Source organism: Chiloscyllium punctatum, chromosome 19, assembly GCF_047496795.1.
Source record: "Chiloscyllium punctatum isolate Juve2018m chromosome 19, sChiPun1.3, whole genome shotgun sequence".
Taxonomy (NCBI): Eukaryota; Metazoa; Chordata; class Chondrichthyes; order Orectolobiformes; family Hemiscylliidae; genus Chiloscyllium; species Chiloscyllium punctatum.
Window position 1 is genome coordinate 66997679 of NC_092757.1, and position 24059 is coordinate 67021737.

Here is a 24059-nt window from a genome sequence, read left to right on the forward strand (position 1 = left end):
GTCAGATTGGGATGTCTGGTTGGCACAGCCAAGTTGGACTGAAGGGTCTGTTTTCATACTGTATGACTATAACTGATTTGTAGATTTGTCTGAGTTGCATCTGTTTTATTTGTTATAGCTTTCCTTTTTATTATTCTGGTGTATTTTTTCTTTTCCCTCTTGTATCGTCCTCAACTAGTTAAGTAGTTTTCATTATTTAAGGTACATTTCTTTTTGTTTGCTAATCATGCTAATCTGTTTTATTCCATTTCATTAAGTATCCTCTTTGACTTATTCCTCAATTATCTTTTTTAAAAAAGTCCACTCAAATTCATCGAATGCTGACTAAGGCCTACCATGCTATTCCACCCAATTCTTTTGTTACTCCTGCAAAGTTAATTGGTGTCACGTATCAGGACTTCTGACTGTCATGGAATGTAAAGTGGCACAAGTTGTAATTTGTGAGAAGTAACACTCTGAAAGGGAAAAGGTCTCAAAATAGCAGAATTGGGAAATGTAGTTTAAGTGTGAAGCAGGGAATAAGAATGGAAGTTAGTTTAAAAGGTCCATGGATATTTCACACTCATGATGTTTCAGTTCATTAGTCTAGTTTGAGGTGTTTCATGAGAATATCCCTATGGAAAATATCACATTCCATTTGTTTGATCATCTGACAGAATCCCTGAATATGGAATAAGTCAGACAGACAGCACACTCGCTTGTTCGGAACACAAAGGATAAAGGAGAATGAAACATGGCTGGGGAGGAACCCTGAACTAGTAAGGGTAAATATTGAGTGACCCAGTCATGAGAAGCATATTCTTCTTCTGTTTCAGTTGAGTGAGATCTGATTACATTTTTGCTCTCTGCTCTAGCCATTTGTCTGTAAATGAAAACCACTTACGAGTATGCAAGTATATGCATAAGCAGATTAACAATTTGTAATTGGCTTTGTCTCTAAAGAGTTTCTGTCTGGATGTAGTGGAGATGTACATGTATGAAAGATAGTCTATCCAGTTTAATTCTGAGTTTCAATTGTTGCATCCTTGAGTTATACTATCGTGTAATTTTTTAAAAAGTTCATCCATGGAGTGTGACCCCCTGGCTGGGCAAGCAATTATTTCCTGTCCCTAGTTGCACTTGAAGGTGATAGTAAAGCTGTCGTCTTGAACTGCTGCAATTAGTTTAGTGTAGTTCCACCCACAATGCTGTTAGGGAGTGAGTTCCAGGATTTTGATTCTGCGATACCGAAAGAATGTCAATATATTTCCACGTCAGAATATTCAGTGGCTTGGAGAGGTACTCAGAAATAATGTTTCCAGGTAGCTGCTGCATTACCATTCGAAGGGGTCTCGCTGAGTTTCTACAGTGTATCTTGTAGATGGTACACACTCCTGTGACTGAATGTTTATGGTTGAACTGCCAATTAAGCAGGATGCTTTGACCTGGGTGGTGCCAAACTTCTTGAGCATTGTTGAGCTGCATTCGTTCACATAAGTGGGGGGTGTTGTTTCACTTTCCCGACTTTACCTTGTAGATGGTGTCAGGTATTGGAAAATCAGAAGGTGTTATTCATTGCAGCACTCCTAGCCTTTGACCTGCTGTTGTAGCCACAGTATTTATATGCCTTGTTCATTTTATTGATCAATAGTAATCCATCAAGGTGTTGATAGTGGGTGATTCGACAATGATAATGCCATTGAATGTCAAGGGGTGAAGGTTAGTTTCTGTTTTGTTGGAATGGTCACTAACTGGCACTTATATGGCACAAATGTTACTTGCCATTTGTAAGTCTATCGAGGCATTGTCAACCTATCCTCAGTAAAGGTCTCACCTCCGTCCCACTATGCTCTCAGGTCAACGAATTCCACGTGCGCTGCAACATTGAATTTTTCTTTCTCCACCTCCGCACTACTTCCATCAGAACTCTCCCCCACCCTCCGAGGATCCCCTTTTCCTGCCTCCAACATACTCCGTCCACTTGGACACCCCATGTTGGTCTGTTACCCACCATCAATCTCTTCATCTCCAGCTGCCACCATGACATGGACCGCCTCAACCTGTCCACCCCTATTACCCACCCCAACCTCTCACCCTCGCAATATGCAGCTCTCCGCTCCCTCCACTCTAACCCCAACCTCCTCATTAAACCAGCAGACAAGGTTGGTGGTGGTGGGGGGCACAGTGGTCGATTGGCACATCGACCTCTGCACCGCTGAAGCCAGGTGTTACATGGCTACTCCTTCCTACTGCCCCCTCAATTACAATCTCCCCCTCCCATCACAAAACTGTCATCTCCCAGTCCATCCACAACCTCATCACCTCAGGGGATCTCCTATCCACAAGCTCCAACCACACATTGGAACTCCGCACTGCCTGGTTCTATCTCTTAGCCAAAATTCTCAAACCTGACTGCCCTGGTTAACCCATCATCTCTCCCTGCTCCTGCCCCACCGAACGTATCTCCTCATATCTTCACACCATCATGTCCCCCTTAGTCTAGGGACTCCCCACCTATGTACGGAACACCACCTCTGCCCTTTCCCTCCTCCAAAGGCCTTATCATCACCATGGGCACCCACTCCCTGAACACATCTACCTGCATTGACGAAGGCCTCCAAACCCTCAGTTTCTTCCTCTCATGCCCACCCAACCAGTGCACTTCCATCGACACACTCATTCGACTTGCTGAACTGTACTCACCCTCAACAATTTCTCCTTCCAATCCTCCCACTTCCTCCAGACCACAGAATTAGCCATGGACACCTGCATGGGCCCCAGCTATGTCTGCCTCTTCAGGCACATGGAACAGTCCATCCATCTTCAGCAACTACACCAATACCTTCCCTATCTTTTCCTCTGCTAAATCGATGACTGTATCGGCACTACCTCTTGTTCCCACAAGGAGGTTGAGCAGTTCGTCAATTTCACAAACACCTTCCACTCTACCTCAAGTTTACCTGGACCATCTCAGACACTTCCCTCCCTTTCCTGGACCTTTCCATCTCCATTTCTGGCAACCGACTCAACATGGACATCAACTACAAACCCACCAACTCCCACAGCTATGTGGACGACACCACCTCCCACCCTGCCTCCTGTAAAAATGCTATCCCTTATTCCTAATTCCTCCACCGCATCTGCTCCCAGGAGGACCAATTCCATCACAGAACATCCCAGATGGCCTCCCTCTTCAAAGACTGTGATGTCCCCTCCTATGTGGACGACTATGCCCTCAAGTGCATTTCCTCCACTTCCTGCAATTCTGCCCTCGAACCTCACCAAGGACAGAACCCCCCGCTCCTCATCTTCCACCCCATCAACCTTGAGGTGCAACGCATCATTCTCTGCTATTTCTGCCATCTACAAACAGACCCCACCACCAGAGATATTTCCCTCCCTGCCCCATCTGTGTTTCGGAGAGACCATTCCCTCCACGACCCCTTGTTAGGTCCAAGCCCCCACTCAACCCTCCCGGTACTTTCCCCTGCCACCACAGGAAGTGCAAAACCTGCGCCCACACCTCACCCCTCACCTCTGTCCAAGGGCCCAAAAGATCCTTCCACATCCAACAGAAATTCACCTGTATTTCTACACAAGTCATCTCCTGTGTCTGTTACACCTGATGCGGTCGTCTCTACACTGTGGAGACAGGACGTCAACTTGCGCATTATTTCAGAGACCTCTCTAGGACACCTGTGTTAACCAACCCCACCGCCCTGAGGCTGAACATTTTAACTCCCACTCTGCCAAGGACATGCAAGTCCTGGCCCGCCTTCATCGTCAAACCCTAACCACCCTCCTCACCACCTGGAAGATGTGGATTTCACCAGTTTCCCCATTTCCCCACCCTCCACCTCCCAGTCCCAGATTTCCAACTTGGCACCACCCTCTTGAACTGTCCCACCTGTCCATCTTCCTTCCCACCTATTCTGCTCCACCCTCTCTCCAACCTATCACTTTCATCCTCTCCTTCATCTACCTATCACATTCCCAGCTACCTCACCTCCTGATCTCCAGACTCCTTGGCCTACAAGCCTCATTCCTGAGGAAGGGCTTCTGCCCAAAATGTTGACTCTCCTCCTCGGATGCTGCCTGACCGCTGGTGCTTTTCCAGCACCACGCTCTTCAACTCTGATCTCCATATCTACTGTCCTCACTTTCTTCTATCTAGGTATTGCCCCAGGTCTTGCTATTTTTGGCCATAGACTGCTTCAGCATCTGAATGTTGTATAGTCATCAGTGAAATTCCCCTTTCTGACTTATGACAGGGCTTGTTGTTATTAATGAAGCAGTTGAAGATGGCTGGGCTGCTGCTTCAATGAGCAATGGACACACACCTGATTAAAAGGTACTCTGACTGCTAAGGCAAATCTGACGCTGGTAACACCTGGTTTACATTCAAGTTACATCAGAGCAAGCAAACATAGAACATAGAAAAAGTACAGCACAGAACAGGCCCTTTTGGCCCACGATGTTGTGTCAAGGATTAATTCTAATGTAAATAAAATAACTTAACCCTATGCACCCGTCAACTCACTGCTATCCATGTGCATACCCAGCAGTCACTTAAATATCCCTAACTGACTCTGCTTCCACCACCACCGCTGGCAATTCATTCCATGCATTCACAACTCTCTGCATAAAGAACCTACCTCTGGCGTCTCCTCTATACCTTCCTCCTAATATCTTAAAACTATGACCCCTTGTGCCAGTCAATCCTGCCCTGGGGAACAAAGGAATCAGAGAGCAGATGAGAATTATTTTACACAGCAAATTATGCGCTGCCTGAAGGGGTCCTGAAAACCGATTTTGATGTCATTGTAACTTTGAAAGGGGAATTTGACTTTACTTAAGTTGAATATTTGTAGAGTTTTGAGAAAAGGCAAGGACTGAGAGATTAACTGACTAGCTTTTTCACAGAGCTAGACAGGTGTGATTGCATGAATGGCCTCCTTAGTGTGTGACTGTTCTAAATCCGATTGAACTGCTGCTTATCTGAGATTTCTATCTCTATTTAGTTACCATTACAACAAGTGGATGATCTCCAGAAATTTACCTCTCCCCTCTGATGTAAACATATTTTGCCTGCTCTGGTATGAGTATTTAAGCTCCTATTAAATAAATAGGAGATACGCAGCAGATCTGTTAATGTTTTAAGTTCAGTGTACCTTCTGAATCAAAGAAGAGTCTTATCAGACTTGAAGCATTTACTCTCTTCCTCTTTCTAGAGATGCTACCAGATCTGCTGAATTAGTACAACATGTTTTATTCCAGGTCTCCAACATCCACAGTACTTTGTTTCCTTTTCATCTGCATCAAGTTCAGCCTACTGGCAACTTTTACTCTGGCCCACTGTCTCATCACATTCTTGCACCAGTGTGATTTTTAAAATCTTTGTCTTTTGCTTCCCAGTCCAAACATTCCTGTTGCGGAAATTGATGGACCAATTTGGTTTTTGCCCGTTGCACCTGTAAACTTAACAGAATTCTTCTCTCTGGTTCATATGGAGAGCATGTTCTGTAGGCAATAATTGTGATGTGCATAAATTATATCCTGCGCCATTAGGAACAGATGTTAAATGAACTAATGTTTCTAGAGATGGAAACAAACAGCTATCCCTGGAGTAGAGGCTACGCAATAAGCACTTTTTAGCAGTTTTAGCTGTCTTAGAAGCAGCTGAAATTTCATAACTGCCAAAGTGTTTTTGTTATATCTAGATCCAATGCAGTATGATTTATAAATTTAATAAGCCTGATCTGCTGCACTTGGGGGGAAAAAAATAGCTGTTATTTTTCCATGTTGTTAGATGTGCAAGCAGATGGTGTTTTCTGTCTTTGGTTCCTCATTCTATGAACATTACTGTCATGTCATTTAATTATAATGATCATTTATTGCAGATGGGGACGAGGATTTGGCCTTGTTGGAATCATTTTTGGAAAAGATAGTGCTTTGAATCAACCAAACAGTATATATGGACTTATTTTCTATATACTACAAATGTTGTTGGGTGAGTACCATGTGCATCTCGATTAATATGCTTCACACCAGCATTTCTAATTCATAATAATTAGACTGACATTCATTCAGAATTATATTGTATTTGCAGCAGTAGTAATTTTCCCATATATTTAATTGGCAGCCATACCAAAGTGTTACACTTCATTCATCCAAAGGACACTCCATGTGCAAAATTTCTGATAGATCCTTAAGGATGCAGAAAGTTGATTTTTATATTTTGATTGGAGTAATGCAGTGTGACTGAGGGTTAAACAATGCCTGATCATGCAACTTTAAGAGTAAATGTTGTCAAAAGTCAGAAGCTAAATTCTGACTCATTGGAAGAGGCAATTAATAAATTGTGTTGCATGTATTTTATTTTTGTTAAACCTTCTAGATAAATGTAGACATGTTCTGGGACACGGGACAAACAAGGTTTAAAATTTAAATGGTGAGAAACCATTACAGGGTATTTAAAAGACTGAGTTGCAAAAAGATAAAGCTGTTATGTTGTACTAAACTCTACATAGGTCTGTATGAAAACTTGCTGAGGGGTAAAACTGTTTGGCTTTGATCTTTCTCAATCCTTATTTTCTCTGGAAATGTTATGATAGTGGATGAGTGTTTTATTAGCTACAAGCATTCCCGTTGCTTGTTTCTTTGGAGTTAATAGTCTATTATTAATCCTTCTCACTTCAAATGCTAGTTTGTTTTATCTAAATTAATATTTAGCTTGCATTATTAGAACTATGGTGAAATAAAAACAATTTCATCAATTAAAGCAAATTAGCCATTTGGCTATCTGATCTATGAATGACAGCATTTGCTGATTCCAGATCTTGCAACTCAACTGTCTCTATTTTCATGTTAAACACCATCAATAAAACTTAGTCTGCCTCCTAGACGCATCATTCTTCTGAACAGTGACAGCGGTTTCCACCATGAAGATTGGGTAGGAAGATCATTATCTGTGCTGCTTATCTGCTTTATCTGTTAATTCAGTATATCTGAATGCTGAATCTCCAAATGCTGTGAAACATTCAAAGTTCATGCTGCACGTATAACCAGTGCTTGGTCTACATTTAAATTTCTTCTGTTAGTATCTTAGAGAATCCTAAATTTAGTATTTGTTTCTGTCAACTGGAAATGTCTCAAAGCGAATTGTTTCCTTAGCATGGTATTCCCTTTCTCAGTCAGGTGATCTGGATGCAAGTTTTCTTTGGTTTAGGCAGCCCTATTTAATTATAATTAATACTACATACAATCCAAATTAAACACTGGCATTGATTGGACACTTGTCTTTAAAGAGCTATAGCTGTAGCCAAAAAGTACAAATACTTAAACAGGTCTGGGAATCAAGGAAGCAGGTTCTGTATTCTAAATTTATGCTCCCATATGGAAATATCCTATTTTAAGTCTTCAGATTTACTACGAGCTCTGATCTCCAATTGCAGTAGAAAATGGTTAAATCTTTTTCAGCATCTGTTTCAGTCCTGCAAACGCTTCATTTGCAAAGGATGTAGTAATGGACTTATAATATTTATCAAAAAAAACCTGAAATCTTGGATCAAGTACTAATGTTACATTGAGTTGATAGAACCAAGTTTAATTGTGTCAATCCAAACGTGATGCCAGAGAAATTAGTGACCCTTGATTACAGCAGCTCTCTTGACCAGCTTCTGTAAAGATTCATGAATCCTTGTTTATCAATACCACCTCCAAGTAGAAGGCAGTATTGTGCTAATCCATATGAAAGTCTGAGAGCATACTGAATATTTCAATCACCACTTTGTTCCAAAACAAATCATTTGATTTATAGTGCACATCTTTCCTGGTTTCAAAAATGCAATGCCTTTCTATAATGAGGGTAGCAGCAAGCCTCAATGTTATGAGTATTTTGTGTTACCGTATGCCATATCCAGCATTATATGTAACTTCCAAGTTCTGAATGATTTGTATTTCAACAGCTATAAAGACACAGAATGACTGCCTCACTCTTGCCTTAATGCTAATGTGGTGTTTGTAGTCATATGTTAATAGATTAGTCTTTGGGAAATTAAGTTGTTGTGTAAAGAAATTGACAAGAAATTGCTTAAAGGCAAGCAACACAATTGCTTTATATTCTGCTTTTGGCAGTTCACAGTAACATTGGGCATCCAGCAGCAGATGGAAATTTCACAGCCTCCTTCTGCGGTATGCTTTTTCATAAAGCATTCCAATAAATGTAATTCCTTGCACCAAAGATTTTTCCTTTTATGTAAAAACAGAAAGATTCCCTTTTTGATAAGTTATCACTGAATCCACTTCAGCGTGAGTAGCATGATGGCTCAATGGTTAGCACTGTTTCTATTTCTTCTTTTTGTGGGATGTGGGTGTCGCTGGCTGGCCAGCATTTATTTCCTATCTCGAGTTGCCCTCGAAGGTGATGCTGAGCTGCTTTCTTGAACCGCTGCAGTTACTTGAAGGTTGACCCACAATGCAAAACGTGAGAGAATTCCATACAGCGCCAGGAACCTGGATTCAATTCCATCCTCTAGCAACTGTATGGAGTTCTGTCAACAATCCTAAGGGCTTGGGCTGAATGGGACTTAGTGTGAGCTAGGTTACAGTATGCAGTTTAAAGGACCCAACATCTTCAACCAAAAGATAAAGGAGCAGGATTATGCAATTTGGCCCATCAAGTCTGCTCCGCTATTCAATCATGGCTGATATTTTTCTCAACTGTTCTCGTGTCTTCTCCCTGTAATCTTTGCCTTTACTAATCGAGAATCTATCTTTCTCTGCTTTTAAATACATTCAGTGACCTGGCCTCCACAGCCTTCTGTAGCAATGAATTCCACAGATTCACCACCCTTTAGCTGAAGAAAATCCTCCTCATCTCACTTCTAAAGGGTCACCCCTTCACTCTGAGGTTATGCCCCCAGCCCTGGTTTTTTCCCACTATTGGAAACATCATCTCCACACCCATTCTATCCAGGCCTCCATTTTCTGTACATTTCTGTGAGATTCCCCACCCTTCATCATTTAACTGTGAGTACAGAGCTAGAGTCCTCAGTCACTCTTAACAGTAAACCTGTGTTTTAAGAAAATTCAATTGTAGATGTTAATTTTATTGCCTCAAAGGGCATTCAAAGATCTAGAAATTATAGTTTGTGTATTCCAGCGAGGAAGTAATTCTCAAAACATCAGTTCAGTTGTGGGTCCTTTGCAACTAAAATTTCAGATTCTCTGTTCAGAACTTGTTGTCTTTTCTGTGAACTATGTTTGGGTATAGTTTTTTGTGAAATTAGTTTGAGAGATTGAATAATTGTTTGCAAAATAAAAAAAAAATGCTTTATTTATACTCAAATTTCCTCTTGCTTCGAGAATCTGCATTATAGTGTGCTTTTGCTATTGTTTTAGCACATATTTTTAGGAGACTTAGTACAGACCACATACAATGTGATGGAACACTTCCCATGTACAGGTGCAGCTCCAACAACCCTGAAGAAGCTAAGTACCATCCAGGACAAAGCAATCCAAGTGATTTGGCACTACACCCACAGCATCCACTCTCTCCAACACCAATGCTCAGTAGCAGCAGTGTGTACTATCTACAAGATGCACTGCCAAAATTCATCAAAAATCCTCAGACAGCACCTTCCAAACCCACAACCACTTCCATCTAGAAGGACAAGGGCAGCAGTTGCATTGGAACGCCACCATCTTCAATTTTTCCAACTAGCCACTCACCATCCTGACTTGGAAATATATTGCCATTCCTTTACTGTCGCTGAGTCAAAATATTGGCATTCCTGCCCTAATGGCATTGTGGGTCAACCCACAGCAGGTGGAATTCAGTGGTTCAAAAAGGCAGCTTGTCACCATCTTTGTGAAAGGCAGCTAGGGATAGGGAATGCTGGCCAGTTAGTGACGCCCACATCCCACAACATCACTTCATCTGTCTGTGAATCACTTCCTTCATTTGCAAACGTTTAAGTGTACCCAATCTTTGGATGCTGAAGCAGACATTATTGGAACTCCCGCTCAGCCATCCAGCAGTTCCTCAGACTTTGTCTTTGACCATCCAGATCAGTTTTGTTAGCCTTTCTTCAAGTCTGCTTTGCTTGCTTAATTGTTTGTATGTCTCACACAAAGGAAAACCTGATCTTGGAGTGGGGTTATAAATCTCTGAATGCAATATCAGCCAAGAATGATTTAGGCAAAGTTGAAATCAGTGTTCTTGGTATTAGGATCACACTTATTTTATAAAAACAGATTAATTTTATGCTTTGGTATTTATATCTTGTTGAGCATCATAATCTGTGTATTCAGCTTCTTGAACAATGGTACCAAGGCCTTGGTCAGGAGAATGTGTGTAGATTGTAGTCATTATCAATGCGTTTATTACTCTGCGTTAACTTTTCAACTTTGTGTTTACTGATGTTTACATATGTTGAAGCCTTCTATAGAGAGGCTACATCCGTTTTCATGAAATAACAACATTCCTCCCTTTCTTGCAGGTATGACAGTGAGTGCAATGGCTGCTTTAATACTAATGACGACATCCATAGTGTCTGTGGTGGGTGCACTGTATCTAAGTTACATCCTGTACTTTGTACTGAAGGATTTTTGCATAATTTGCATTACTACATATCTCCTGAACGTCACGCTCTTCATCATCAACTATAAACGACTGGTTTACTTGAATGAGGCCTGGAAACAGCAACTCCAATCCAAACAGGAATAATCTCAATGATCTGCAAACTTAACACCTGGAGAGCCTGCATCCATTAAGTCTATTTGGCAGTAATTTTTTTTGAGAGAGATGTATATGATAAAAAGAAAAATCAAAATCATTGAGAAACAATTTCTTTTAAATTGAATACTTGTGTGGGACCCTGGACTGACTTTGGTTTATCCTCCCTCACATGAAGATAACTAGACAAGCCAACAGAAAGCAAGCTTTAACTGTATTACACATTCCTTCGCAGATCTTTGGTTCTGAGAAACTTGCATACACTAAGTGATATTTGTTTAAGCATCCCTCCCACCCCCCATAAAAGTAAACTGTGTGTTAAATTGTGAATGAAAGTGCCTTTGTTCGAGGAATTTTTAAAAAATCATATACAAGTGTTTTATATTGCACAGGAAGTGGCTAATGGCATTCTTCAGTCTTGGTGGTCTAATGAATGGGTCTGGAAATTCTCTCTTGGCTAAATGACCTGATGAGAATGTTCTAAGTCCAAATTCTTCCAGTACAGTTAGAATTTGTCTTGAGAGATGGTATTGTTACACTTAAAAACGCTCAGGTCCTCTAGGACTAGCTTTTTTCTGAGTGCATGGATGATTTTAAAAGGCCAGCAACTATGCAGTCACAGCATGCCACAAAGGTATTTAAACTAGCCCAGTTTGGAGTGCGAGAAAGTTCTCGTCACACCTTACTAGGATTATAAACGTGCTTCAGTGAATCTAATAGAGCCAATATTTCATGTAAAGATATATCTCTCTAAAATTGACCCTTTTTAATAAAAGTGCAGTCAATTGGTTAGTGATTTTTAACAAAGTTTTAAAAAAAAATGTTCATGTTGCACTTTAGGAGGTTTTCATTTTGAATTCTAGTTTTACTGTTTGTTTCAGTAGTTTAATACTGCCACTACTAATGCAGCAGCATCATGTTAAAACAATATAAATGTGGTCAACCAGGCCGACAATGGTTTTTAATTTTAAAAAAAGGACCTTGTTTAAGGGACTCCTATTCAATCTGATCGTGCTGCATATTATTATTTTGTTTAAATTGTGATCTTAATTCGGCTGAAGATATTTTTCTGTAATTATCACCATTGTGCCATGTTAATTAATAGTTGATAATTTCTAAAGAGTTTCTACATTAAAATATAGTCTACTAATAAATTGATTGTGTTGGCTAGGATGGAGGCTTTATTCTGTATTTAAGCTCAATTTGATGTGTGCAAACTATTCGTTGCTTGAACAAAAATAAATCCTTACATTCTATATAAATGGCTGCTGTCCAGAAGTTGAAAAATACAACTTCACAATGTTGATTTTAGGATGGTTTGTGAGGATTTGTTTTATCCTACCACCCCATTTTATTCAGATGGACATTTTAGCAGAATAGGTTTTTGCTTGGCTTTGAAATATCCTTGCTAATGTGGTTCAGTGCCTCCAAGTGTTGCTGAAGGGTTATAGTTGTGCGTATTCAGTATTTGATGGTATACTGACCACCTATCATGTTTTAATTGAGATCTTTTGTATCTTTACAGAAATGGAGCTCTCAGTTAAGTGTTGGTGCCCCCAAAATAGTTTGGCAGCAAATTAAAGTTTTTTTCAAACTTAATGTGATTATTTACACCAAGAAGCATCCTGAGTCATTGAGCAGGCCTGATACCCTAACAACCTTCTAAATCTGCCAAGTAGCTTATGATTTCATTAGAAGGAGGTTACTTTAATTTTGTAGAACCCAACCTGTTGAACTGTATTGTCTAAGTGATTAATAGATTAGTGTAGTACTTGGAACTGGTAACTATTGGTTCATAGCAGCAGTGTTCAAAGAACAATTCTTCTGACTAAAACTTCTTTTAAAAAAAACTAATGCATATGAACCAAACAAGCTTCAATAAAATATATCAATGTTAGTATACCTCAGAGACTGTGTTCATAAACACAGGATCCAGCTGTTGTGACTGATAAATGTATTGTGACCCAGTGGTTAATCATCATTTTCTTTATCCTGCCTACTTGCCAACATAGAGTTGTGTTTATAAGATGGGGCAACGTTTTCCATCAGGTATCTACTATTGGTAGAGAATCCATATCCATCAGACTTTATATTTGCAAATGGGCAATTGTCTAACAGTTTTTTTTTGTTGATCTTAAATCTTGTTAATGTGTAGGATGCTTTACATGTAAACTTAGTAATTTATGCACTCAGTATTTTCTGAACACTAAATTTGCTGTTTTTGTGTCTTTACCAAATTGGGTCTTTTTTAGCCCTTGTGCTGTAAGTGTTTTAATGGCAAACCTTAATACAGTTACTACATTCATCCATTAATGCAAATAACTGAGGATGTTGGGTACAGTTAAAGCTTGTCTCATAGGATATGAATCCTAGACATGGGGGAATTGCATTTCTTGTATCTGTGCTCCTTGAAGCTGCTGGTACAGTAAGTTACCTGAAGTCTGTCTGAGCTCCAGAAGACCACTGAATGCTATTGTACTATTATTGTGACATTCCTGTGACCCAATAAGCTGTAAAAATTCCAAAGGAGTTTACTGATCCTGTCGCACCAATTCTTTATATCTTGGCTGTAGATGACACTTATGCTCATCTTTGATCCTGTTTTTTATGTTGAACTATATTAGGTAATGGCAATTCTACATATATTTGATTTGAAACCAGTCTAATATTGATTTTTAGCCAATGCGTTGGACTTGGCTAAAATGTTTTACTTTGTGCACCTCTTGGTGTAATGCCTTTATTAACAGCAGAGGGATGGACAAATTTAAAATCTTTTAAGTCCTGTTATATTTACCCTTTACTTTCCCCACCATGATTTGTTTATATTGCACTGTCTAGCATGAAGCCCATGTTTATTGCTCAAGATGTACTGTAACTATAGATTCATTCCTATCGATACTGGCCTATCAGTACTTATTCCTGGTCTCGGCATTAACACAGGCACGAGCAGACCCTAATTCTGAAGCGGTAAACCAAGTTTCCGTTACAGTAAATCATTGTCTATTCAACATGAACGTGACAGGGTGACAAATGCTCTTTATTTTTGTAAAATTATTTAGCATGGCAGAAGTAGTATGTTCTTGATCTGTATAATATGTTCCATCAGAGTTATTTATTAATGCTGCTTCAAGCTCATGAGCACGTGTTAAAACTTTTAAGCTGGACTCTGGGCATTGATCCCCTTCACAGCCACAGATGAGAACTGTTTTATAATAGGTTCAGGAATATGATTTTGCTAAATAGCAAAAATTGTAAATATGTATGAATGTGTATTCATTGCACAGAATTTTTTGGTATGAAATAAATGTAGAATCTACATGAGCTCTGCTGCAATTTGTGCTAATTTTGTTTATAATGAAGTGTTCCTGCTTCAGGTGGTCCCTGATTTTTGATCTTGTGAAAAGATCCCATATTAATTTGACATGCAAATGGTTGCTCATACTTAAATGCACTCAGTAACAAGCCCATTTGTAACCAGGGGACTGCCTTTATTCAAATTAAAGTAAACTTTTAAGGGAAGTTCAAATAGGGCCCAAGAATCAAGGAAACCTACCACAGCTACTTAATAGATCTTACAAGCTGGATGTTTCTTGTTATTATCATTAAGTTAGCCATTACTGTTGATGTGTTTAGAGTATTGTTTAATTACTTATTTAATTGCTCATGCATAAGAGGTTTAATATTGGTCTTAAATTTTTTTTAAGAACATTGTGATTAAGATTAATGTTTTCATTGTCCAGTCAACTATTTTCCAAAATGAGAACCTTAATGTATGGGTAAATTTCACCTATTCTATCTGCATTTTTAAAAATTCATTCACATGCTGTGGCCATTGTTGGCTAGAACAGTATTTATTGCCTATCCTTAATTACCCTTGGTGGTAAGTTGCCTCCTCAAACCACTGCATTGGTTACATAATCCAAACTGCTATTAATGGGAGGGAGATTTCAGGATACTAACCCAGCAACAGTGAAGGAACAACCATGTAGTTCCAAATCAAGTTGGTGTGAAGGGGAACCTGTATATGGTGATATTCCAATGCATCTGGTTAACCTCCATCTTATAATGTGGTAAAATCACTGGTTTAGAAGGCACTGTTGAATGACTCTTGGTGAGCCACTGCAAGGTGGTGGACAAGGTGTCATTTGTCCTGGATGGTGTTGAGCCTCTTGTTACTGGGGCTGCACCTATCAAGACATTGTTGGGGATGTTTGATCAGTAATTTATCTTGCAGATGGTTGGGTAGGTTTGGAGAGACAGGAGAGGAGGTTGTTTGCTGTGGATTTCCTAGCTGCTGACCTGCTGTTGTAGCCAGTCTACATAGTCAGCCTAATTCAGTTTGTGGTCCATAGGGTACTAATGCCGTCAAAGAAAATGGTTCCTCCCTCATCTGGCTCAATTGTAACTCCAGATTCATTGTGATGGAAAAGCACAGCAGGTCAGGCAGCATCCAAGGAACAGTAAAATCAACATTTCAGGCAAAGGCCCTTCATCAGGAATGAGGCTGGGAGCCTTGGGGGTGAAGAGCTAAATGGTCAGGCCATATAGCATCATCCAAGCTATTGAAAGAAAAATTGAGTCCTACCAATCCTTTTTACTAACTATTACAGGATTGTGCCCATTTTGAGACAGCTATCCTACATAATAGGTAAGCAACAGCCTGACATTACCATACTCATGGAATCATACACAGATGATGTATTGTCTGATATGTCCTGTTTCACTGCTGCCACAAGTCAAGAAAGTTGAACTGGAGTTCTCACCGTTGTAACTGGAATCCAAATACCACCCCTAGCAAACAATTCTGGAGAATCTCTCTGATCCATATCAGTGTTTTTTTTAAAATACTTATGAACACTTTCAATAAAAGATGCCTGAACTACTCAAATGTGCTTTTTCTTGGAATAAAGCATTTAAAGTGTAAAATTTTATCCAAGTTGTTTTTTACCATTCAAAAAAAAATCACTGACATAACTACGCAACTTCCTAAGGTGTTAAGAATGATTTGAAATCATCCAAAAACTTGCTCAAGGCATTTTGTCAGAGCAACAGACTGTGTGTACTCAGTTCCTGAGTATCTTTATCAACTGAACATTTGAAGAATTGTGCCTCAGCTTTGACCGTATAAGGCTTTTCAAAAGGTATTTGAAGTAAAGCTATAGGAAAAATTCCAATATCATTTAGAAGATTTTCCTTTAACCTATTTTATAATCAGAATTCTTCAATGTTCTCCTGTATCTTTATTGAAGGAAGTTAAATATTCTAATTAGTGATAAATGAGGGGAAATTGGACTGTCTTTACATCTATGACTCTATAAAAGCACAGCATGGAAACAAACCCTTTGTCCCACCTGCCAGCACCCAGCCCATATCCCTCCAAACCCTTCCTATTCATATACCCATCCAAATGCATCTTAAATGTTGCAATTGTACCAGCCTCCACCACATCTTCTGGCAGCTCATTCCATACATGTACCACCCTCTGTGTGAAAAAGTTGCCCTGTAGGTGTCTTTTATATCTTTCCCCTCTCACCTTAAACCTATGCCCTCTAGTTCTGCACTCCCTGACCCCAGGGAAAAGACTGTCTATTTACCCTATCCATGCCCCTCAATTTTGTAAACCTCTAAGGTCAGCCCTCAGCCTCTGACACTCCAGGGAAAACAGACCCTGCCTGTTCAGTTTCTCCCTATAGCTCAAATCTCCAACTCTGGCACCAACCTTGGAAATCTTTTCTGAACCCTTTCAAGTTTTACAACATCCTTCCAATAGGAAGGACAGCAGAATTGCATGCAATATTCCAACAGTGGCCTGGTTGAGCAATTCATCAACTTCACCAATACATTCCACCCTGGACCTTAAATTTACCTGGACCATCTCTGACAACTCGCTCCCCTTCCTGGACCTCTCCATCTCCATTAGTGACGACTGACTTAACACTGACATTTTTTACAAACCCACCGACTCCCATAGCTACCTGGATTACACCTCTTCCCACCCTATCTCTTGCAAAGATGCCATCCCGTATTCCCAATTTCTCCACCTCTGCCATATCTGCTCCCAGGAGGACCAGTTCCACCATAGAACACACCAGATGGCCTCCTTCTTTAGAGACCGCAATTTCCCTTCCCACCTCCGCCCTCAGACCCCACCCCTCCAACCGTAACAAGGACAGAACGCCCCTGGTGCTCACCTTCCACCCTACAAACCTTCGCATAAACCAAATCATCCGCCGACATTTCCGCCACCTCCAAAAAGACCATTCCCTCCGTGACTACCTGGTCAGGTCCACACCCCCCTACGACCCACCCTCCCATTCTGGCACTTTCCCCTGCCACCACAGGAACTGTAAAACCTGTGCCTCTATCCAAGGCCCTAAAAGAGCCTTCCACATCCAAAGTTTTACCTGCACATCCACTAATATCATTTATTGTATCCGTTTTCACCTGTAATCATGAGACAGTTGTGCAATTCCAATTTCAAAGCACCAGTTTAATAAAATGTTACACTTTTATATAACATTGATATCAACAACTGTGATCAATACCCCCAAGTCACCAAGCCCAATGTATTTTTAGGGTTAAGTGGCAAAGTCTATTGTATTCAATTTTCAACTTTTGTAGTTCACCTTGTTTGCTTACAGGGGCAAGATGAGTCCAGTTAAAAACATCTGAAGCTAGTTGCAGATATGACATGTTTATATAACACTTTTCTCATCAACACCAGATACTCAAAGTGCTTTATAGCAAGTGAAGTACTTTTGAAGTGTAGAATACATGAGCCAATTTGTGCATAGAAAACACTCAAGCAGCAATGATTACAACCAATGGGATTTACGTTCACCTGCCTTACTTTATCACATCACCTAAAAGACTGCACTTTGAGCAGTTCATTTTTGTGCTTAGGCCCTGAAGTTGGACTTGAACTTGAACCTTGGGGTGAAATATCCCTGCTGCGTTGTCATGAATTCAGCTTGAATGAGTGCCACTGTGGCAAAATGGCAGTGTCTGTGGCAAAAAGGCCTGTTACGATGGTCAATGTCCAAGGACACCACTTACCAAATAAAAATATTGGAGTAATAACTATGAAGTGTTTGTGAAAGCTCCCAATTGTGATGCCAGACACAATAGGATTGGAATTTCAATTTGATATTACTACATTTAAATTGCCTTTCAAACCATTTAACCATGTAACACAGTGTTTAGTTCTACTCCATCTTGATACTGAATTCAGAGTCAAAATAAAATGCATAATTGGGAACGAACACTTCATACCTAAACTTGCATTGACAAACAAGCACCAGTACTAATCTAATTGTTGTCTTTTCCAATTTTGAAAGTGTAACGCATCGTGACAGAATTTTAAGGTGAAATATTCACACCTCAGTAACATCAATACTTTGTGGTAATTTTTAAAAATTCAGTTGGGACTGTTGGCTTTACAAGCTGGAACAGCATGTTCCCATGTATCTGATGTGGCAATGGGTCTGGAAGATGCTATGTAGGGAACCTTTTAAATTTATGCACCACTACTGCCTGCAGGTTTCTCTTGTAGCCACTCACCAGCCTGGCTTGGAAACATCAGTTTCTTCAATGTTGCTAGACCAAAGGCCAGATCTCCCTCCACAAGAGTCTCCTATGCCAAACAGACTGTAGCTGTTCAAGTGGCAGCTCACTATCCTCTTCAAGAACAACTCTGAACAGATGAGAAATTCTGACCAGCCAGTAAAGCCCATCTCCCCTGAAAACAATACATATTTCAATTAAATCTTCTGTAAGCAGTTTCTTCTGTATTCGGTGGCCAAAGATGTGATCCAATAAAATAATTATTTAGTGCCATTGGCAAGTTTCCAGTAGCGATCCCGAAGAATGAAAGCTGATGATTTAGGCTGTCTCTGGCGAGTGAAGATCCCCTTTTTGTTCCCATCTACGCGATTTGTACCTGCAAATACATGAAGGTTTTGATGTAAGAGTGCATAGTTGTAATTTATCAAAGAAAAGAAAACACACTTGTACACCTAGCAGTGCTTTTAATCCCACACCAACAATGTATACAATAACGTGAAAATCCATAGACTTATCCAGTACTGAATCGACCTGGATGGCATTCTGAAATAAAACAAAACTGTGGATGCTAGAGATCCGAAACAAAAACAAAGTGCTGAAGAAACTCGGCAAGTCTGGTAGCATCTGTGGAGAGAAGAGCAATTATCATTTAGAGTCCAGTGACCCTTCTTCAGAACTGGTGGATGCTGCCAGATCTGCTAAGTTTCTTCAGCACTTCCTGTTAAACAATGCAATACATTCAGTCTTCTAGAGTATCAAATCAATTCAACGCATCTCACGTGAGGCCACTAAATTCTCAGTAAAGGTTGTGGTTATCAATGATGTGACTTCATGAACACATACAAATGATAGGTTTTCAATGGTTCTTGCTGCTGCTTTGTCCATTGGGTTTATTACATTGTGACAGGCAGACCAGTTAATTCTGTGTTCCTTTCTTTAATGGCTAAGTATTTGAGTCAGTTATTTTTCTCCCCAGTGGCTTATTTTCTATATGCTAAATCTCTTTCCAATCAAATTTACCCACTTATTTTTAAAATACCAAATGTAACTTTTGTTTAGTACAGTACAGAAAGGTAAAACTCCAAAGTAAACAATGCTAGAGAAACTCGGCAGGCCTGACAGGATCTGTGGAGAGAAAGCACAGTTAAGGTTGAGTCTGGTATTACTCTTCAGAACAAAAGTCGTACTGGATTCAAAAACATTAACTCTCTTCTGTGTTGTGTTTGTTTCAGATTTCTGACATTTGTAATATTTTATCTTTATTCAAGTAAAATTCCATTTTGGGAATTCACCACCCAATACCTCTGGTAAAGATTAGACTAGCATGACAATTCAATTCAGAGCAATGAAAAATCTTAATATCTCCATCCAATCCACCTTTCCCTGAACGTATGAGGCTCACAAGGCAAACTCCTCGATTATCCCTGCTTTTGTGTGGATTTTCCCAACACTTCTCACACACATAGCTCACTCAAATAAGTTTGACATTTTAAAGCAAACTCCCACAAGCCTGTCGTGGCTTAGGCTCCAGCATAACACATCAGCATGTGCAACAAGAGTCTAAAGCAGTGACTGTAGGAGCAGACAACTATTTATTTTCCAGATACTCCCACTCCCTCCCCTCCAAACTTTAAAGATAAATACATGAGAACCGCCTACTGAACAATTCTGATGTATTACTCCAGGCTGATACACAAGGAGACGAGGTGGTGATGGTTCAGTGATATTATCACAAGGTACAAATACTGGCAATAGCACGTAGACAATGGTGTGAAATTCTATATGTTAGGAATTTGACCAGATATAATAGTGGCTGAGACGAGGGTGGACCAGGTTTTTTTGTATAATTCTTATGGTTTTTATATTTTGAATCATTTTGGACTTCTTGCTGTACAAATCATTACACGTATAATATTTTAAAGATATTTGGATAAGTTTATGAATAGAAAGTGTTGGGAGTGATATGGAGACCGTTGCGACTAGTTTAGTTTGGGAACACGGTCAGCATGGACTGGTTGGACTGAAGGGTCTGCTTCTATGCTGCCTGCCTCGAGATTATTAATCCAGGCATACCAGGTAATGTCTGGGAACTGGAGTTTGAATCCTGCCAGGGTGGATGCTGGAATTTGAATTCAATTAAAATCTGCAATTATAGAGCCAGAGATGTACAGCATGGAAACAGACCCTTCGATCCAACTCGCCCATGCCGATGGGTTTGGTTAAGAATACGAAGAAAGCATATGTCAGGTGTTGACAAGACAAGATGAAACGAATCCTTAGAAGAATACAAAGGCAGGAGGAGTACACTTAAGATGGAAATCAGGAGGGCAAAAATGAAGCATGAGGTAGCTTTGGCAAGTTGAGGTAAGGAGAATCCAAAGGGTTTTTCAAATGCATTAAGGACAAAAGAGTAACGAGGGAAAGAATAGGGCCCCTCAAAGATCAGCAACTTATTGAGATTTATAAAATTGTGAGGGACATGGATAGGATAAATAGACAAAGTCTCTTCCCTGGGGTCAGGGAATCCAGAACTAGAGGGCACAGGTTTAGGGTGAGAGGGGAAAGATATAAAAGGGACCTAAGGGGCACCTTTTTCATGCAAAGGGTGGTAAGTGTATGGAATGAGCTGCCAGAGGAAGTGGTGGAGGCTAATACAATTGCAACATTTCAAAGTCATCTGGATAGGTATATGAATAGGAAGGGTTTAGAGGGATATGGATTGGGTGCTGACAGGAGGGACTAGATTGGGTTAAGAGTTTAATGACGACAATATAACTTGATTGATGGGAAAATCTCATCTGGTTCACTAATATCCTTTGGGGAAGGAAACCGCTATCTTGCATGTGACTGGTACACAATATGGTTGACTCTTAACTGTCCTCTGGGCAATTATGAATGGACAAGTGCTGGCCAAGCAGGCAATGGCCACATCCCATAAAGGAATAAGTTGCACCAGGGAAAAGTACAAGACATGCATGTGAATATTTCCACATCTGTGTGTCTGATCATTTGAAATGAAAATTAAAATTAAAATCCTAAGGAAAAACAAATTACTGCAAATAATGGAAATTATTAAAAACCACAAGTTCTTTCCCCCATACATGTTTCCTGACCCATTTCCAGCATTTTCTGTTTTTAAGTACATGACTTACTTTGAGCAGTCAAGAAGTCGGCAAAATTCCAGATTAGTTCTCCAATCAGATAATCTTTTCTTCTTTCATCAAATACCATGAAATATTCCTGCATGACAGCCTTTTGGTATTCTTCTGAAAACATTACCGGGGGATCCTAAAAGCACAAATATACATAATCCACTAAATAACATTCAATCTGACCTATAACATGCATTTCCTGTAAGTTATTTCCAACTCAAGTGCCTGTCACATTTAAAACGATCATGAGTCATTTCAGCTCAGTCTGAGACGGGTGATAGTGTTTTCACACCTTCCACCTCTTCACTTCTGCTTTATTGAGGTTTGCAGCTGCTCATCTCTCTATTCAGAGATAGCCTTGTTAATCTGTCATTGCTGGTATTCATCAGCAGGGCCATGATTATTAGCCACTAGACTGTTCTTTATTACCTAACTGTGAAAGCGAATATTCAGGTTATTGCGCACATGTGCATGGGCTCTCTAATAATAGCCCTGGATGAGATGCTTATTCTCCTGTTTTCTGCCATAATCTCTATAAACCTTACCTTAATTCCCTTTTAAATGCCTCAATTGAACCTGCCTCAACCACACACTCAGGCAGTGATTTCCAGGCATGAACTACTCTTTGTATCAAAACGTTTTTGCTAATTCCTCCAAATCTGTGCCATGTCATTTTTTGATCCTTTCATGAGTTAGAACATTTCCTCCCTATCCACACACTGTCTAGACACACCAATGATTTTGAATGTCTAATCATGTCTCTTCTCCAAATGCTAACTTCTCCAATCCATCGTCTTAACTGAAGTTCCACCTCCCGAGAACCACTCACAAATCTGCATTGTCTCAAGTGATATCACATTCCTCAAGGTCCTGAATTGTCAAGAGCTAAATGTAATACGCCAGTTGAAGCCGAACTAGTTTTTTTTCACTCAACTTCAACATAACCTCATTTTCCTTGTACTCTATGCTGTTCCTCCACCATATTGTCAGAAGTGAGAATGTTCACTGATGAATTGCACAATGTTCAGCAGCACATACAATTTCTCAGGTACTGAAGCAATCCATGTCCAAATGCAGTAAGATCCAGATAAGTGGCAGATGACATTCACGCAATACTGGTGCCAGGCAATAACCATCTCCAGCAAGAGGATTTAACTATCATCCCTTGACATTTCTATGGCATTACTATCACAGGACTCCAACACATTCAAAACCCTGGGGTTTTGACCATTGTCCAGAAATTGAACTAGACCAGCCTTACAGCATTCCTGAAGAAGGGCTGATGCCGGAAACGTCGATTCTCCTGTTCCTTTGATGCTTCCTGACCTGCTGCGCTTTTCCAGCAACACATGTTTAAGCTCTGATCTCCAGCATCTGCAGTCCTCACTTTCTCCCAGCCTTACAGATAGTACCTGACCTGCTCTTGTTGCACTAGGAAATCCTGTAGCAAGTACTTCCTGCTCCCAAAGGTCTTCTGCCACTATTATCGCCCTTCCAGTATTCCCTGTAGCCCATGTAGATTTGAGCCACTCATGTTGCCATGGACTGAGTTCACCTAGAGAGGGGCAGAGACACCAGTATTCAGGAAGCTGAATAGGGGTTACAGGATGGATTATTCAGGGGGCTCTTACACTATTTTCCTAGTGGTCACCCAATCTCCCTCCTTGCCTATTCATACGCTGTGTGGTGATCAGGTCTAGAGAACAAGTGTCTTCTCAAAGCTCTCAACCTCTCAGATACATTACAGCGACTTGCAAATGTTCCTCCGAACACAGATTTCAATCTGCTGCTACTGACCACACTGCCTGCACATGTGGTTATCCAGGACACAAGCAAGGTCCTGGAGTTCAAACACCAGGAACATGAACACTTGAGACTGGAACAGCCATGTCATTACTCTATTTGTTAATTAATAACATTGTTACTGTTAAGTAAACTTCCCACTTAATAAAACTTACCAATACTCATAACCATTACAAATACTTAATAAGCCTCAAGGCATTAAGATATAGGAGTAGAATTGCACCATTCAGTTCCTAGAGTCTGTTCTGCCTTTTGATCATGGCTGATGTTTCTCAACCCCATGCTCCTACCTTCTCCTTGTAACTCTTGATCCCCATCTACCTACCTGTGTCTAAAATACACTATGACTTGGCCTCCTTGGCCCTCTGCAACAAGGGGTTCCACGGATTCACCACTCTCTGGCTGAAGAAGATCGCCCCCCCCCACCCCATCCTCATTTCAATTATAAAAAGTGTCATTGCCTGTCCTACAATCTTCTCCACGACCACTCGATCCAGACCTCATTATTCTGTAAGTTTCAATCATGTGCCCCCTCATCCTTCTAAACTCCACCCAGTATAGACCCAGAGTCCTCAACCGCTCCTCACATAACAAGCCCTTCATCCCCAGGATCATTCTTGTAACCCTCCTTTGGACCCCATCCACAGCCAGCACATCCTTCCTCAGATACGGAGCCCAAAACTGCTCTCAATATTCCAAATGTAGTCTGATCAGAGCCTTATACAGCCTCAGCAGTACATCTTTGTTCTTGTATTCAGGTCAACTCAAAATGAATACTAACATTGCATTTGCCTTCCTAACTATCAACTGGACCTGCATGTTAA

At 40.3% G+C, this 24059-nt stretch overlaps 2 protein-coding genes across 2 annotated transcripts in view; one reads left to right on the forward strand and one right to left on the reverse strand.

Annotated features, from left to right (window-relative positions):
• The window catches only part of vkorc1l1 (vitamin K epoxide reductase complex, subunit 1-like 1), a 53240-nt gene extending 39190 nt beyond the window's left edge, over positions 1-14050 (forward strand). Inside the window, exons 2-3 of the mRNA XM_072589584.1 lie at positions 5880-5989; positions 10482-14050. Of these exons, the coding sequence (XP_072445685.1) occupies positions 5880-5989; positions 10482-10708 (337 nt within the window). The 3' untranslated portion in view covers positions 10709-14050. The remainder of the gene's footprint in view (positions 1-5879; positions 5990-10481) is intronic.
• A 3142-nt stretch (positions 14051-17192) lies between these two features.
• gusb (glucuronidase, beta) overlaps positions 17193-24059 on the reverse strand; it is a 39327-nt gene continuing 32460 nt past the window's right edge. The window contains exons 11-12 of the mRNA XM_072589585.1: positions 21433-21568; positions 17193-18656 (exon numbers count right to left, since the gene is read on the reverse strand). Of these exons, the coding sequence (XP_072445686.1) occupies positions 18541-18656; positions 21433-21568 (252 nt within the window). The 3' untranslated portion in view covers positions 17193-18540. The remainder of the gene's footprint in view (positions 18657-21432; positions 21569-24059) is intronic.